The sequence below is a fragment of the Pavona decussata genome, unplaced genomic scaffold, assembly GCF_977016875.1.
Source record: "Pavona decussata unplaced genomic scaffold, jaPavDecu1.1 SCAFFOLD_96, whole genome shotgun sequence".
Taxonomy (NCBI): domain Eukaryota; kingdom Metazoa; phylum Cnidaria; class Anthozoa; order Scleractinia; family Agariciidae; genus Pavona; species Pavona decussata.
The window spans coordinates 2,562,276-2,581,234 of NW_028145513.1; the positions used below are offsets into that span (position 1 = coordinate 2,562,276).

General features: G+C 36.9%; 1 protein-coding gene across 1 annotated transcript; it reads left to right on the forward strand.

The window, feature by feature from the left end:
• The first annotated feature begins 121 nt into the window (after positions 1 to 121).
• On the forward strand, positions 122 to 18,060 carry LOC146472930 (TLC domain-containing protein 3A-like). The gene is made up of 5 exons (XM_085119151.1): positions 122 to 255; positions 404 to 487; positions 6,920 to 7,133; positions 11,748 to 11,843; positions 15,210 to 18,060. Exons 1-5 carry the CDS (start codon positions 128 to 130, stop codon positions 15,573 to 15,575), a joined length of 888 nt encoding a protein of 295 aa, XP_084975277.1. The 5' UTR covers positions 122 to 127; the 3' UTR covers positions 15,576 to 18,060.
• The last annotated feature ends 899 nt before the right edge of the window (positions 18,061 to 18,959 follow it).

The window sequence follows — 18,959 nt, forward strand, 5'->3', positions numbered from 1 at the left end:
GAACAATCGGAAACCATACGGAAGGTATCGTAAGGAATCGTAACATCTTCGACAAGGTGGCGTGATTCCGAATGCTTACAGCGGAATTTTCGCCCGCATCTGCAAATCAACAAATCACGTCGCGAAAATGGATGGCTTGTACCTGTTTACAGCTGGCTTCCTCTTCTTTCCGTTGTCTCACGTTCTTTCCACTTATTTCCAAAAGTTCATTTTTCCAAACTTACCTTATGTAGACAGATTTTCCATTAGCACACGGTAGGTGAAGATTTTCAAAATATATTGCAGCGACCGGTTTTAATGTACTCAGTTCAAAATTCGCGCGTCCGTGCAAATTTGAGAAGTTTTCCAACTTCGAGACGTTAAATAAGGAATGTTAATGTTTCTGGTGCTGTTTTTTATGCAGGTTTGTGTCGGCTCTCCAAGCACTGGCTGCGTCTGTTATTGGGTTCAAAGTTGCTCTCACCTCAACCGATATTATGCAGCACAGGTAAATCGACTTTCGAACCATTAAGTCTTAACTTAAGCGATCGGCAACAGCCAGTAAGTTTAACTTCTGCATTTTCATTCGTGTTCATTTTTTCGCGTTGAATTCTAAAATGGTACTATTAATTTGAACATTCATTCTGAAGAGGCATCATCCGGTTAAAATTTCGTTTTTCCTGCATTAACGACACTTGAACATCTGCTGGGGACTGCGGTAACTTTAGACAAATAGTTTGTTTTGGTGGCCGACGTCTTCGCGACAGGTGGAGCATAGTTTTGGTCCGCTTTGCCTGTTGAGACAGTACCCCCTTTACACTCAAAACATTTCTCTTTTTTGTTCCCTTGGAAAAAATTGAACTCAGTTTTCCTAAATGTTGTTCATCTTGGTTTTGAGTTTCACAACACCCATATGATTTATTTCGTTTCGAGCGCGTTGGTCATGTATAATAAATTGCCTTAACAAAAACAATGTTTGTGATGATTTGACACCATATTGACGAATTCCCTTACAAGAGAATTTAATACCAACTGCGTCGTAAACATTTGTCCAATCAAAAGTCAGCAGGCAGTGATGTTACCACCCAAATTGATAATGCTACACCAGAATTTTAGCACATCAACTTTTATTTTGGGGCTTCCTCTCTCTTCCCATTTTTTTTTTTAGGCTTTAATTTTGTTTTTGTGTAGGACTCACAAAGAGTACAATATTGGCAGTAAACTGGTGCTGTCTTTATTTATGGTACAGTTCAACTTGACATTTGTTTAAATAAATGTAAATATGTGAAACATACATTTGAACTGCGGATGAAAGATCAAGTAGAAGAAAGATCCTCGCAGTTACTATGCAACTTAAGCAGTTGCGAAAAGAACGCCTGAAAAAAAAACTCTGAAGGCTTGAACAGGATTCAGACCCATGGCCTCTGCAATGCTGGTGCAGTGCTCTACCAACTGAGCTATTAAGCCAACTGGGGGCTGGTCATATTGTGAGTTCATAAAATGCCCGTGAAGGATGAATAAATAAAATATATGTACTAAATATATGAAACATATATTTGAACTACGGATGAAAGATCAAATAGAAGAAAGATCCTCGCAGTTACTATGCAACTTAAGCAGTTGCCAAAAGAATGCCTGAAAAAAAAAAAAAACTCAGGCTTGAACAGGATTCAAACCCATGACCTCTGCAATGCTGGTGCAGTACTGCTCTACCAACTGAGCTATCTTGGCCAACTGGGGGCTGGTCATATTGTGAGTTCATAAAATACCCGTGAAGGATGAATAAATAAATGTAAATATATGAAACATGTTTAAACTGCAGATGAAAGATCAAATAGAAGAAAGCTCCTCGCAGTTACTATGCAACTTAAACAGTTGCGAAAAGAATGCCTGAAAAAAAATCAGGCTTGAACGGGATTCAAACCCATGACCTCTGCGATGCTGGTGCAGTACTGCTCTACCAACTGAGCTATCTTGGCCAACTGGGGGCTTGTCATATTGTGAGTTTGTAAAGTACCTGTGAAGGATGAATAAATAAATGTAAATATATGAAACATGTTTAAACTGCAGATGAAAGATCAAATAGAAGAAAGCTCCTCGCAGTTACTATGCAACTTAAACAGTTGCGAAAAGAATGCCTGAAAAAAAATCAGGCTTGAACGGGATTCAAACCCATGACCTCTGCGATGCTGGTGCAGTACTGCTCTACCAACTGAGCTATCTTGGCCAACTGGACGCTTGTCATATTGTGAGTTCGTAAAGTACCTGTGAAGGATGAATAAATAAATGTAAATATATGAAACATGTTTAAACTGCAGATGAAAGATCAAATAGAAGAAAGCTCCTCGCAGTTACTATGCAACTTAAGCAGTTGCGAAAAGAATGCCTGAAAAAAAATCAGGCTTGAACGGGATTCAAACCCATGACCTCTGCGATGCTGCTGCAGTGCTCTACCAACTGAGCTATCAAGCCAACTGGGGGCTGGTCATATTGTGAGTTCGTAAAATACCCGTGAACAATGAATAAATAAATGTAAATATATGAAACATCAAATACTGCTTAAATTGTGTAGTAACTGCAAGGATCTTTCATCCGCAGTTCAAATAAATATTTCATGTATCATCTGCAGTTCAAGTATATGTTTCATATTGCATAGTAACTGCAACGATCTTTCTTCTATTTGATTTGACATTTGTTTGGAAACAAACAGCCTTTTCCTGGATAGCAAGAATTGTATATTTACATTAAGGTGGCCAAATTTAGAGTTTTCCAGTATATGTGTGTTAGTAAACATTATTTGCAAACCATGTACTTCTGGGTGCCTAAAATTAGTACGGTGCAAGATTAACCAAGAAAAGTGTTTTAATACTTGTTGTTAAGCTACAGTTGGAAGTACCATTTTCTTGAAGAAATTCATCAGGCTAGTGAAGATAGACAGTCAAATTTAAATATTCTTAAATCATAGCCAGTCAATAACGTCTTATTGATGCTGACAGTTTCGATGACTGTCAGCCATCTTTATCAAAACTTGAAAAACATGAAAAGTGTCAGAAGCAATAGGCTTCTGAAGGTGTTAATTATTGCGATAAATGCGCAAAGTCACTCTGTAGATGCCCCCTATCCCCCTGGTTTGGGGATGAAGATCACTTGTGTCCATATGGGAGAAGGCTGATAGGCTGAGTCCCTCGTCCCTGTTCATAGTAGGAGTGTTTGATCTAATACATACGCTTTCCTTAATCCATCGCTTAAACTAAATCTTACTTTCCTGCTCAACTATTTCACTTGCTTCCCAATTCATAATATGATTGTTCTGACAGACGTGGTCTGTTATGGCTGATTTATGGTGTTCATTGGTAGAAGCTCTGCGAGTGGTTCTTGTGAAATTTCTGTCAGAGATCTTTACTGCTACCTTTCTGTGTTCTGTGATTCTGGTTCCGAGCTGTCTCCCTGTTTCACCAATGTATACCTTTTGGTATTTGCTGTATGGAATTTTGTACACCACTCCAACCTTTTTGTGCTTCTCAACTTTGTCCTTCGGGTTAACTAAAACCTGTCTGAGGGTGGTTTGAGGTTTAATCACTGTGGCTACCCTGTGTTTGGTGAAAATGCGTTGTATTTTCTCCGTGAATGAATGGACATATGGGACAGTCACCACTCCTCTTGATTTTTCTTGTGCTTTATCTTTCCTCGGATTTATCTTTTGTAATAGCTTTCTTTCTGAGTGTTCATTTGCTCTTTGACCTTGTTTATCGCCCAATCCGGGTAACCGCATTTATGGAGGGCTGTTCTTATGTGTTTTTCCTTTTGTTTACGATCTTCTTCCTCCATTACAATGCTGTCACTTCTTTCCAATAACGTCCGTATGACAGCAAGTTTGTGCTGAAGTGGATGATGCGATTGAAACAACAGGTACTGGTCTGTGTGTGTGGCTTTCCTGTAAACCAGTAGTTTGATAGATCCGTCCTCTGCTCCTGGTGATAAGGGTGTCTAGAAATGGGATCTGGGCATTTTTCTCTGGTTCGTGCATGAATTTGATGCTGTTTGTTTTGTCTATTCCGTTGAGATGATCTGTCAGAGCCTCCACCTTTCCCTTCTTAATGATTTCTAGGATGTCATCCACATATCGTTTCCATAGCTTAGGTTTACAGTCTATGGGAGCAGTGGCGATGGCCTGTTGTTCAGTAGCCATTCCATAATTAAAAGAAGTTAACCAGGATCGGGGATACTGGGCTGCCCATGGCTGAACTTCTGTTTGAATAATTGTCCTCTGAAACTGAAGTATGTGGTGGTGGCAATAAATTCTGTGAGATCCATTATATCATCAACCTCTAGGTTTGTTCTTTTCTTTAGATCTTGATCTTGATCCAGGCGTTCTCTTATGATGGTTTATGTCTCCTGTATAGGGGTCTTGGTAAATAGTGACACAACATCGTGGAAGTACCATTGCCATAGCAACATGGCGAGCTGTTAACCGTCCACAAATAATAGATTTCCTTTATTTTTGATAATGCACTTGTTAGATTTTTTCACAATTTTTTGGCATATGGGCATGCTTAGGTTTTCACAGCAGGAATGAAAAGCATGCAAAAAGGCTTAGCTCTCCCTGAACTCGCTTTCTTTGCTTGGTGTTAAAAAAAGGGATCGCAAACAAGAAATTGAGTATTTTAAGAACAAAACTCAAATTTCTGATCCACATTTGATCTAAAATTGAGGGATCATTTTATTGACGCCAAATTACTTGCTTACTACAATTTTAGCGTGCCCTTTATTGGCATCTTTAGGGTATCAGCCAGGGAAGTTGCCGATTTTCCCAAATTTGAGAATTTCACATAGCTGGCTTAAGGTCTTTTTTGAAGTGTTGTTTTGCAAATAACTCCAGCAAAATATTTCATTTGTGTGCAAAGTTATGGGGAGCTAATGGCCTTTGGCATGTTTGCCTTTTCCTGGTCAGAATTTGAAGTAGCAGCCGCCAAGTTATTTATTAGTAGATGTAAGCAAAATAAATGGGTGAAATCCACAATACAATCAAATCAGTGATTACTAACCTTGGTCTACTGTTTGCAATTTAAAAATTCCCTTTTGCCTAAAGCGGTCTTCTCCAAACAAACACTGCTGCAAAAGGCTGTTTCATCTTACCTGTCATGAATAGTATCATTGTTAAGGAAAGTCTGTTGATCTCTCCCTGAGAGAAATGAGCTTCACACCTAGCTGTCGCTAAACTCATTAACCCTTTCGTTGGCAAACGGACGAATTCGTCCGCTACTTACCCTTACCCGTTTAGGTATCCGTGGGGACCCCTCCTATGTCTTTTCATGGTCACTAAAGATTATTATAGGATGTCCAGTCACGTTTTTCCTTCATTGTGTTCTTTGCTGGATGTTTTCGCTCGATTTACACCGTTTCTTCGCTAAAAAATTCGCATCTTCGATTTGTATTCCATTTAAAAATGGCGTCGGCGTACATTCCATTCGACGAAGTGAAAGCAGCGATGTTTCTGTTGAAGTTTTTTCCAATGTTTCGGATGAAAGTGAAGAAGGATATTTCAGACCACCATGAGAGTGAGAGTGTGGATGATATTTATGAGGAAAACAACATCCCTTCAAGCAATTCTGGGGATTCAAACGCTGAGAGTGATAGCAACAGCATGTGTTTTTCTGTTTGTTTGTCTTAGCACCAGATTTAAATGTCTTGAGTGATATTTTTTGCTTTACACAAGCTCAGGGTTTCAAATAGTCATTCCCAGCGGTACATGGTGCTTTTACAAAAGTTTTGTTATGATTTTTTTTATGTGGTGAGGAAGTTCAAATTTCTTGAAACCCGACCGCCAGGGACAAAATGGCCATAACTTTGGTTGTGATGATGATATTTAGATGAAATAAAAAGTTCCTGAATCCTCATATATCGTTCTTTATCCAAATGATATCATTATGGTCCCTTTGTGAAGATATGGTGTGTTATAAGAGTGAAACTAACAAACAACACATAAGGCAGATTTTTCATTCAAATTTTAATCAGCTCAAAATATTTATGTTAGCATCAATGGCCAATTAAATGTATTCTAAATGAAAGGATATGTTATCCTGAGTAAAATGATGTATAGTTTATGGGGGGGTAACATTTAATGCTGAGGACTTACAGCCAGATTTATAAACCGGGTTTGCGGGAAACAAATTGTTCCCCAGGAAACTGCCAACGAAAGGGTTAATGGTGAAATTTTGTTTGTATTTTCTTGAAAGAAAACTTCTGGCGAATTGCACATATATTTTGCACTTCAAGCCAGCAACCACTGGGTCGAATTGGCTGAAATTTGACCAAAATGATGTGAGATAGATGAAATGCAAAACTGTGTTTTTGAATTAGAATTACTTTGTCTTGTTTTAAAGCTGTGGCCAATTGTTCACAGACAGGTCAAATTTTTTCATATTCACAACTTATTTACCCCCTTGTAAAACAATAACAAATGCACGTGTCAAAAACCTGAGGCACAGTTTTTGAGGCGATTGTGTGAGCAACAGAACGCCATGTTAATCGTCTTCTTGTGTTTTTATTTGGTGGGTGTGGAACTTGATTTATAAAGACAGAGTGTTCTATTTCTAAAAGACATTCAAATCTGAGCCAGCCTTTCAAGGAATTAGCCATATTCTAGAATTATCAAGCTTTCAAAAGATGTAGGATTTTACTGGGGGTTTTGTAAAAACAGCGAGTGCTAGAGAGGCACGCGCGCACCACGGTCCGATTAGGTGGCTGATACCTTACCAAAAAATAAAATAAAATAAAAATAAAAAAATCCTGTCAGTGATATCTCTAATCGATATGTCTGACATTGTTCAAAATTAAGTGTGCTGCTAGTTCACGAACCTAGTTTATAGTACGCCCAAGCATGTGTTATCTTTAAATATTTCTCCAGTAAGCTTTCTGTCTAATCTTTGATTTATTATAGTCAGCCAATCTTAACTCAGTATGCCTGCTTTGGACTAAGCTACTTCTACTATGATATTGTGGTCATGTTCATTGGAGCCTATCTTGAAGAAAAGCAGGAATATCCTCAAAGCAACATCCTCTACACGCAGGTGTCGTCAAAGCTCTACAAAAAGAAGAAACTGATTATTCTCCATCACCTCCTTCTGCCAATATTTGGGTTTCCTGCTATAACTGTGAGTTGACTATTTGCTTTGTATGACAATTTTTGTTACAGTTGTATTATAATCAAATTGCCAAAAACACATTTGAGATCATCAAACTCTTCGGAGGTAAAGTGTGTACATGAATACCCTGATATAAATTAATAAGGTGGTCAAATTAAATAATAATATATTGAAGGGCTCAGTTCATAACCAACCTAATTTGCACTGTTTTAAGATCACTTTTTGTTGTTTAAGCTCAGATTCACCATTTTTTTTTTCATGATGCCTTCAATTCCTTCAGGAATCATTGCCCCAATGCTTTATCCATTGCTTTGTGGTTCATTTGCAAATTATAAAAACTCATGATTATGGGCAAGATTTCCATTTTTAATGCAAAATGAAGTACATTTAAGGTGGCCGAACACAGTTTTCAAGTATACAGGTAAAAGTAAACATTATTTGAAAACTACGTACTTCTGATTAACCGAAATTAGCATGGTGCACGATTAACTAAGAACGAATAAATTTTGATACTTTTTGTTGAGCAAGGCGCCGTTGCCATGGCAACATAGCAAGCTATTAACCGTCCACAAATAAAGGTTTTCCTTAATTTTTAGAAAATGCACTCGTTAGATTTTTTCCATTTTTTGTATCCAGAAAAACTCACAAAATACTGACATAGTGATGCTGCTTTAATGTAATTCTAACAGAGAGATCTCCTGTAAATGTTGGTTTTCCACTTTAATGTTTCTTGAAGACACCCTCTGTTAGATTTTGATTTTTGTTTGTAGGCGAGTTACGCTTTTAGAGAACTACTGTTTTGTCAAATTTCACGAAATTCTAACGAGCGGTTCCTTAGAAAACATTTCATTTCCATTAAAACAACCATTCACAATTTTTTGCACAAATGCGCATGCGTGGCTTTCAATTAGATTTTCTCAGCAAAGATGAAAGCGTACAAAAAGGCTTAGGTCTTCGTGAACTCACTTTTTTTGTTCGGCAATAAATGAAGAAGGATTCACAAACAAGAAACTGAGTTATTTTAAGAGCTAAACTTACATTTGTGATCCATTTAGTATAAAATTGAGGGATCGATAGTATTTGCTTGCCACAACCCTAGCGCGCGCTTAATAGCATCACTAACAGAATCTGTAAAGCGCGCGCAAACTGTGTTCGGCCACCTTAAAGGTGCTGGGATAAAACATTAAGGCAGTCTCCTTCTTTTTGGAATTTTCAATAATCTTCTTTGGTGGAGTTAATGGATTTTGGTATACATGAACACGGGCAAAGGAATCGAGCGAGGATGCTTCCAATAGTAATGAGAAACAAAAAAATAAAATCTGATTGGAAGGCAAGCTTAAATTATTTAAGCTTGCATTCCAATCAGATTTGCAGCATCACAGCTCATTGTATAAAAGTTATGCATGACAATTAAAATCATTGAAAATACAAAACACAAATATTTATATTGATTTATACGCTAAAACAAGGCCACAATCGATCAACACATATCTCATACCTGCCAACTTTTTCTGACTCAAAGGCATGAGACTTTTATCCTGGGAGTGCAAGGATTTTCGAAGACGGCAGGACTGTTTCCAAACATTTCCGAAGTCTTCTGAAGGTGCCCAAAGATTTCCAAAGAGGTTCCTAATAATTCTGAAGTTCTCAAGGAAATGATTATGCTCCATATAATATACCGACCTTCAAAAAATATTAATCAGAGATTTCGGGGGAAAGTATCGTCATTTACTCATTTTATGTTGACTCTTCGTTTCATGCATTAGTTTTTGTTTACATACATGTGGCAGTTAAGCCCAGGTTACAAATTAAGCTCACATTTTTCAACCAGGCATGAGAAATTAGTCTTTAAGTGTGAGCTGGCGTGAGATCGAAGTTTTCAACCCACACACGTGAGACTCCCCCCTAAGGTGTGAGGATTGGTAGGCTTGTAGAATATCTGATACCTGAAGGGTAAATGCTCGTCAATTTCAATGTAAAATCAACTGACAAATACTGTCCATACGAAAGAGCTGACTGTGACTTAGCTGACTAAAATTATTATAGCAAAGTAATGAATTTCAATGAATGCTTGTAGTCTAAAAACAATGAACAATGAACTTTTTTATTGTTTATGGCTTGTTTATGTTAGATTTTGCCCTTTGTTTTGTCTTGTTGTTCAAAGCAAAATAAACTTGGTATCCCTTGTTTTGTTTTTCTCTAAATATGTCTTGCTTGCTGGAAATGTTGGGAAAATAATAAGCACGCGCCTCGATAAGCGCCCTCCCTCATGGGCCCAAAATTAAATAATCGCCCAGGGCCAAAATTAGTTCATTTCTGAAATGTTCAAATTATGTCAATCCAGGGCTTCCAGCTTAATGCCCCATGCCTTTCGTTCTGCCACTCAATATGTAAATTTCTGGATCTAGCAGTCTGCAAACACATATGTCCGTGTACACCATCTGAGCTGAGTCCAGTCATCAGTAAATATAGTAGGATGAAATTAGCGGAAGTCTAGTCATAACTTACTGAATTGGAAGTCTCATGAATGCAGATGGATTGAGTGGAAGTCCAAACACTTAACTGGAAGTCTGGTCAATTTAATGACACAAGGACAGAAATGTCATCCACTGGAGTCAACTGGACTTGCATAATTGTCACAAACAGCCAAGGAATATAAGTTTGACCGGGTGTCTCGAAAACGAAGACCTCTAAAATGAAGACCCTAAGACCCTAAGACCCCGAAAACTCGAAAACGAAGACCCCCAAAATTTCCAAGTGTAAGTACAAAAAAATAAAATAACATAAAAATACATTAATTTATACCTCAAGTGAAATTTAATTCCTTCCTGTGGTCTTACCATGGTTACCCACCATCTTGAGCTGAACAACCGCGTTTCTTGGAATACTGACCGGAAGTGTGTTTCCCGCTCCGCTGGACGGGAAGCAAGTTTCCGAACGTCTCAGTTGCGCTGCTGGGTTTTTATTTAATTACCAACTACAAAGAAACAAGCGTTAAATCCCTCCTTCTGGGAATTACAACCGCACGATCGTGAGAGCAAAAGAAATGAAGCCTAGGCTTTCTATTATGAAAGTTGCTGTAATGATTTTGAGGTTCTTCAATCCCGAGTACATCCATACATTTGTATCTCTATAGCAAACCAGCCATGAACTGCTACTAAGCCATAGTTCGCGGGAAAAAATACAGGGAAATATATGGAAAGTTCCAAAACATGACTGGACGCTTTCTGGCACAGCTTACATCCCTCCAATTTTTTTCCTAAAATCCTTTTCCTAGTACCAAAAGTTTCCAATTCATGAATATTTCAGTAGCGATGTTTTATGAAATTATTTGACATCGGATTTCAATACAAACACTGTTATTTCAAGCCTGTTTGCCTACTCGTCAAAATGGCGTCGAAAACTATGATAAGGCCTATTTTACAGGGAGGTTGATGAATTTTATTAAAAATAGGAATCAACACTCGGGATTGAAGAACTTTAAAATCATTACAGCAACTTTCATAGTAGAAAGCCTTGGCTTCATTTCTTTTGCTCTCATGATCGCACGGTTGTAGTTACGAGAAGGAGGGATTTAACACTTGTTTCTTTTGCTAGTTGGTTATTGAATAAAAACCCAGCAGCGCAACTGAGACGTTCGGAAACGCGCCTCCGGTCCAGTGGAGCGGGAAGCACACTTCCGGTCAGTATTCCAAGAAACGGGGTTGCTTAGCTCAAGATGGCGGATAACCATGGTAAGACCACAGGAAGGAATTAAATTTCACTTGAGGTATGAAATAATATATTTTTTGCTATTTTATTTTTTTTTTGTACTTATACTTGGAAATTTTGGGGGTCTTCGTTTTCGAGTTTTCGGGGTCTTAGGGTCTTCGTTTTAGAGGTCTTCGGTTTCGAGACACCCAAGTTTGACCATCACCGTCCATGACTCTTTCTTTAAGTGTCAGTCCAATGGACTCTCTTCCGCTTTACTCATGACCATGTAATCCATGCAACTCCAGTGGACAACATTTCTACTCTCCCTTGAGTGACTTACTTGCCTTGGTTTTATTTCTAATAATTAAAGCCTGTCATGACTAGACGGATCATGTACATGTATCTTATAGGGACTGCGTCGACCGATAAATCGGATGATATTTTGGTTGTTACTTGATCAACACATGACCAATATGCCGCTCAGCTATTGACCAAGAGTTGCTAGCCCACCAATATATGTTGGTCAACGGTTACTGGTGGCAAATCGATCAACTGTCGGTCATGTATTAGTCGATCTAGTCAAGCAAGAGTCAACTGCTAGCCCACTGATACTATCCACCTTCAATCAATGAACATCTACTGAATATTGCTACTGGATTGACCCTCGACCGACAAGCGATCAATTCAATATATCGGCTATTACTCGATTAATGTGCAAATACATGTACATAAATTTACGAGCAAAGTTTAATATCCCAAACCCTCAGTTGTAACTTAGCTACCAGTATCAAAATGACAAACTTAAGGTAACCTAGATAAAAAAAAAAAAAATTAATCTGAAAATAAACTTGATCTGTTGGAAAACCCTGCATGTATGTGTCTGAATATTTGTGCATTTTACAAACCCTAACCATTTGTATTTTTCTTCAGATTTGGAGACGGAATAAAGGGGACTTTTTCTTAGCTTGTGTGTATCTAAATGAAATGAGCACACCATTCTTGTCTGTGAAGGCAGTTTTAGAAAAGGTAAATAAATTAAGTTTTGTACTGTCTTGTAAATATTTTGTTTGGAGTGTATATTAAGTAATAAGCTTTATAAGACACCTTTAGAATCGAGCACAAGAATGAGGGGGAGTTCTGGGGGCATAACTGCATGCTTTCAATTTGAAAGTCGTACTTGTCCTCACAATCTGATCTTCACCTCACTTGTTTGTGAATGCATATTTTCTCCCAACTAGCCATCATTATAAAGCCGTAATGCCGTCTCAAAATCGAATTTAGTTTTTTATCGCAATTAACTGACATTTTGTTGGAGACAGTAAATGGATAAAGTACAAATCGCGTGCTGATTGAAAGAGAAATTCTTACTTCAGTTAAACTGTAGCCATGGTAATATCTGTGCGCGAAATTTTTTCTCGGGCGGGTTATTTGAATTTTTGGCTTTAATTTTGACGTCAAAACAAAGAAAATGTAAACATTAACACTCCATAAAGCACCTACCATTGATGAAATAGACGAGCTAGTAGGTTTGAACATTTTACGAGCAAATTTAATTGAAAATTGTTACCGCCGAGATATAAACAACAACATGAAAATAGTGACGAATAAACCTCACAACCAGAAGCAAGAATAAAAAGAGCAACCATACTAGTACCCAAAAACGAAAAGAGAGCATTGTTATCCTAGCTTAGATGCCATGGAGATTTAGAAATTTGAAAGAAACCATTAGCAGCAAAGAATACTGTAAAAATTATCGAGCTGCTGTTCAGCGCTACGACAAGAAGATCAAATTGACAGACAGGTCTGAGCCATGAAAGAGAACGCAGCAGAGCTCTTGGAGCAATTTTTTCTAGAGATAAGAGACATCAGAAAAGAAACAGATCCTTCTGCTTTGAAAATGCCATAATTTTTTGGAATTTAAGCTCATTGCTATTTACCGTGGCCGCTTTCACACTCAAGAAAGTCTTTCAAGCTTAAGTAAATTTCTCCTCATTGAATTTATAATCACTCTTTTCCGCTTACCTTCAACAAAAAAGTTGTATCCGCTGTATCATGGTACATGTGCACCACAAAAAAAAAATATTATAAGTGGTCCTTGAACAGTGTCAGAAGCTTTAAATTTGTTAACTAAAATGAAAGAAATAAACAACACCATCCAACGTCACATGTTCATTCACAGAAGTAAAATTTTGATCTGTGCATGCCGAGCCCATTTAAGTGTGGTGCTGTCATGCTTACATAACAGTTTTTGAGCCAATCAGAAACCATCATTTTGAGACGACATTATCGCAAAATAACCTGGTCTCAGTGCAATGGGAAGATCCCCAAGGATTGCGATAACATAACCCAGCTATGTCCTTTAGTTTCTCTAAAATTATGTCACTGTGACAAATTGGGTGAAAGATGGGTGGAAATTGGAACCAGGGACCGTAATGTATTGAATTTCAGACATTGAAGTCTTGGGGGTTTTAGGATCAAATCTTCATGCACCTACATGTACTATGTTCTAGAGACTAATTGGTCCAAAAGTCGCTTTGATTTTATCCAGGAGATCTGGTAATCCTTACAGGAGACTGGAATTAAAGATAATTGTATGGTTCCATCTTTCCTGGAGACTCAGAGATTATCTGGGAAAATTGGCACATTCAATAATTACATTTTGTATTGTTTTATAAATAAAAGCACCCAACTTTAGTGAGATAATGATTTTATTCTTAGAGGAATTAATAGAGGATTTACTCCAGCCCTACAGGAAAAATTTCAAACAACAGTGAAATTTGCACATTAAATTGCAACTTAGAACAACTGTGATAATTAATATCTGCCAGCTAAGTTTTGGCAACATCTGTGCTGAGACGATCTGCCATATAGCAGTGTTGCTAACCCTATTAGAAGGTTTCTATTAGACCAATATCAGCTGGGATGCATGCGCACATGTATCATCAACCTAGTTACAAAATACAGTTGACTCCCGATAACTTGAACCTTCAACTGAAATTGAAAAAGGTTCGAGTTATCAGGAGTTGAGAACACTGAAATGACCGGAAATAAGGTTTAAAAAACAGCGTTTAGTGAGTTTTTCCATTCATACAGTACAGTGTCAAATTTGAATCAAGTTTAATTATAGAGAAGTCAAGTGAAAGTGGAACAATATTTCCAAACTATATATCAGAACATAACGTAATGTGAAACAAAACAAAACAAAGCAGCAGGAGAAGACTGCAAAGGTACTGTGAACTTGAACTGGACTGACATTTTCTTAATGCAGAAAAAGACAAAGAATACAAAGGCTGCTTTAAAATAATTTTAATGTTTTGGACTGCAGTAGTGTTTGTTTTGACCTGTTACGGCTTGACAAACATGGTTTGAGTTATCGACGGTAAAATTATATAGAAAGTGACCCGAAGGGAAATGAAAATTGCTTCATTAGTTAGCGGGAGGTGCAAGTTGTTGAGGGTTCGAATTACCAAGGGTAAAATTGCAGTTAATGTATGAAGGAAATCCAGGGGAAATCAATTTTGGTTTGAGTAAATTAGTGAGAGTTTGAGTTATTGCGAGTCAACTGTACTTAGGGCATAACCTTACAATTTGGACTTAGCAGCTTCTCCTCAGGTAGGAGCAGTAAGTGCTCTTCAGGTACAGAAACTTTATTGAATTTAAAGTTCTCATACCTTCTGCAGTGTTTTAACATTTGATAGAAATATTATTTTATAAATAAATGAAATACAATAGTAAAAATTTGGAAATGGTTAATACCATATAATACTTACGAGCCCCTGGACAAATTCCTTCTCCACTTAAGATGACCACCTTGTTAATCAGTTAAGTCCAGTTCCCTTGGAATACTTAAAGGGGAAGTATCATGAAAATTTTAGGTCATTTCAAAACCCCCAAAATGTTTGTCTGACAACAGAAACAAAAAATAATTGTCTAGTTTTGTTATAAATTATCACCCCAGTGTAATAAAATTGTCGATTAGTGCTCCTGGCCAGAGAAAGAGTAGGTCGGAATGGATTAAAACTTGAAAAATATTAGGCTAATGTTCTTCAAATTTCACATTTTTGTTTCAAAACTGCGCTAAAACAGAGAATGAGTTGTTTCTGTCAAGAATTGGGTTGATTTCTCTACTCTCGTTGCTCTAGAATTACTTTGTAGCAAAGTGTAGGTCTTATTTCACCATTTTTAACAAAAGAGATCAAAAAGTTCATGATACTTCCCCTTTAAGCTGGTATCCTTTTTCCTTTTGTTAAATACATGTATTATGTTATTACTCCCTGCCCCTTCTCCTTGCATAAATGCCTTAGGCCGCAAATATTCCCTATCAATAATGTACCTGATTATATTTTTGCAAGCTATTAAATACTTGTTTGATATAAATTTATTTGTTTTCAGCTTGGGATGAGAAAGTCAGCCTTATACGTGGCAAATGGTGTGCTTCTGGCAACTGTGTTTCTGTTTTGCCGAGTACTTATCTATCCTTACATGTACTGGTGTTACTCAAAATATGCCAGTATTTCATTTCTCCACACTCCATTTAGAATACCAATATTTTGCAACACCTTCTGCTTAGTCCTCTTTAGTATTCAAGTGTACTGGTTTGTTTCTATTATGCGTGGTGTTTTAAGGTTCTTTCAGCGGCCAGTAAATATGCCACAACAAACACCAATTTTCAAAGCACATTTAAATGGTGAAAATGGACTCTTATACAAAAACCACGGCAATTTTCCAGAATGCAATGACAGTGGAAAGAAAAAGTAGCATTGGAGATAAAAATTAAAAAGCTTCATGTCTCAAAATTTAACTTATTATTAAACAATCTAAAGATTCAAATTGTCATGCTTTTATTTCACAATGTTGGTAAAATAGATCAAAAGGAAGTACTATAATGTCAATTTTGTGATGATGACAAGCTGATATTTATTTATTCAATACACTGACAATTAAGTACTAGGTTTCAAATGTTTTCTGCTGGTTTTATTTTCAGTTGATGCAATTCTGCACTGCATTTTCACTTCCAGTGTGTTGTGCATGAGAGTTTTGATATAATTTTTTTTGCATTGAGCTGACACTGTGTATGTAGAGTTCTGTGAGCTGTTATGTAACCAGGTAATATGTACACAATAAGCTAAAACCCCTTACAAGTCAATTGAACACTTTATCATATTAATTTAAGCCATTAAATTGTCTGAATGATCGTGCAAATCCTATTTATGGTTTAATAACCTAATTCTTGTGACATGTATATATTTCTTGAATATTGGAAAGTATAGTTGTCGACAATATAATTGTCAAACATTAATACCGAGCTGAGGCAGTCATGATGAAAATAAATTTATGTTCTGACTATTAGTTATAAATTACATTGGATTGAGGAACCTTAAAAGAGTTATTGGATCTTCCCTAAAAGGACCTTAATGTATTGACTGTAGATTAAATTAATTTTTATTTATTTATTGCCAAAAGGCGAAATTGTTTAACTTACAATATTCACCAGTTTATCGTCACTGGTAAAAATATTTCGAAATTTTAAGGATATTTGGTCCCTATGACATTGATGACCACTAAAAAGATTGTTGTACATAATATACTTATTCATTTTATAGTTAAAAGTTGTTCTATGTTGTTGTATCAAATGTACAAACTTTGCAACACTCAATGCACACAATCTTTGTCTTTTTTTACATGTTCTAGCAGCATTAGTTACTTTAGTATTAAACAAAAAAACTACTGTAGCTACAAATTAATGCACCCCATAAAATCAAAAGAGCTTGGCAAACTTTAATTGGTCTTTAAAATTTTAGCAGGATAGAAACATAGAATTATGGCTTGACTGCAAAAAACCCACATTCTTTGTAAATTTCACAGTTCTTTTTTTTTTGTTTTTTTTGTTTTTCAACCTAATTCAAATATTTCAACTGATTACAAAGCCTGACTTCTTTTTGTTTATGGTGTCCATTTGTTCATAGCTAATACTGTTTGATATACTAATGAGGCAAAATTTAAAACAATGATGTTAACTGAAAGATCCTCCTATATTAATTTTCAAAAGTTAATTTACTTAAAATAAGCTATTCAATGTTATTTCTTAAATACATTTTGTCATATAATTTGCGCACATTTCATTTTCATTTTGTTACACTGTAAGTTATAAAGCACAATTTTTTGGTCACTTGTTACCAAGATTGATTGGTCAAAGGACTTTATTAAAATGTCACGATAAATTATTATGCTAACCATGCAAGTCTATATGTTTGAATTTTTATATTGTTTTGAATTTATAATTATTTACTAACAGACTAGATTCCACCACTAAAAGAGTGCTCAAGTATGAATCCCAATTCGCTTCTAATAATTTTGATCACTTCACCCTTAATGTGGTCCCAAACTCATGAAATTGGTGGCTGTCCTGAAGCATTGCTCACCACAAAATTTTAAGAGCAGATGGGCCACAAATATGTAGATGCATTTTTATTTTTTATTTCTCCACACACACACGCCGTCTTCAACACTGGGAAGTGTCACCATGCATTCAATTGAGCCCAAGAGCACCAAGTGATTTTTTTCAGTTTTAATTCCATTTATTGGTTATTTACTAATATCAAAGAGGTGAATGGCAACGCCCAGAGAAGAATGTGATGACAATCAAATTGGAAGAGAACTCTCTAGAAACCTAGTCATATCCTAAGTAAGATCTGGAAACCAGCGGCCATCACAAAACGTGTGCTGAATAAAAAGACTGAAAGAGTTCACTCAGCTCTTAAAGCCCAGTAGCTCTATTTGTGATCTATCGGTCTGTTTAGTTCTAAATTTTGAATGAGACCCAGAGAGGGGGTGCAGGATTTCCACTGCTTTAATGCGGTTCTTTGACATACAATACTTTGCAACACCTAGTATGTAGTTCCCTCAATCCCAGGCATTCATGTGGCATGATCATTCATAGGCCGTCGGTTTGTCAGGCAAAGCTAGCTTAGGCCAGCCACTCTTTTCATTGAGGGTGGTGCCTCTTGTTTTTAGCAATACTGGGGGATTGGCATTCAGATGCTTTTCTCCTTTACCTTACGGTTCCACTCAGTATCACATTACGATCAATCAATCTTCTTGCTTAAGTGTATAATTTCTTATCACTACTTAATTCACACTTCAGTTTTGGGTTTGGAGTAGTTGTAGTGTAACTTAATTTTGAGAGATGTATGTTAAGGTGGTTAATATTATTAATAAAAGCTGTTTCTACATCCCAAAATCTGCTTTGCTTTAATTGTTTTTTGTAATTTAGAGGACGCATCAGTCAACAGACTGATCAGTGACTGATGCAGTTCTAATCAGTTATGAACGAGCCCCAGAGTGGAGGTGCAGGATTGTGCAACACCTAGTATATTGAGAATGATGTATTACTCAGTAAGTGACACAGGCATACTCGGAAAAAATTCCGAGTGCTCCTATCAGGAGTCGAACGTAAGACCTTCCGATTACTACTTCGGATGTTCTACCACTGAGCTACAGGAGACTCATGGGAGCTAAGGCCATTAAACTAGGCAATATGTCGTCGCGAATTCGAATCCCGGTCGGGGCGAAGAACAAACTTTTTTTCCTTTTCGAAAGCTAGGCACTCTAAAGGCTACATACAATTGCAAAGCTTAAAAAAATTGAAAATTACGGCAAATACAACGGTCATGTAAAGAGAGCTAGGCAAGGGGTTTTCCACATTGTGTATTTCGGGTAAATGTGAAAAATCGCTCGTAATACGGTGACTTTTGGAGGTACCGGTGGATTTAATTTTGAAAATCCTATGAAAATTGCGGTGAAGCCGAAAGACCTATGATGACTCATATTGGCTAAGATTGGCCTATGTTCCTTAAGTTCCAATGGGCCGATATTAGCCGAAAATGTTCATACTCCCCTACTTAAAATCCTAGAAAAAGTTATCGCCAAAATCTTACAAAAGGATTTCTTCTGAAATTTCTTTCCCCGAAAAGTCTCAAATCGCTAATTTCAAACCCCCCAAAAGCTTTAAGAAAATGTCCGTTTCGCGCGTTTCCGTCACTCATTTCTTTTCATATACTTCAATCTCAATTCTTTTGCTTTTTAAGGTTTTTCCGCTAATTTCTCCGCTGATAAATATTTGTCATTCTATCCCGCACTTCC

Excerpts from the sequence above, each read along its gene's own strand:
- LOC146472930 (XM_085119151.1), top strand. The coding sequence starts at position 128 with ATGGATGGCTTGTACCTGTTTACAGCTGGCTTCCTCTTCTTTCCGTTG. Across the intron at positions 488-6,919 it reads ACCGATATTATGCAGCACAG|TCAGCCAATCTTAACTCAGT; the intron begins GTAAATCGACTT and ends GATTTATTATAG. Across the intron at positions 11,844-15,209 it reads TGAAGGCAGTTTTAGAAAAG|CTTGGGATGAGAAAGTCAGC; the intron begins GTAAATAAATTA and ends ATTTGTTTTCAG.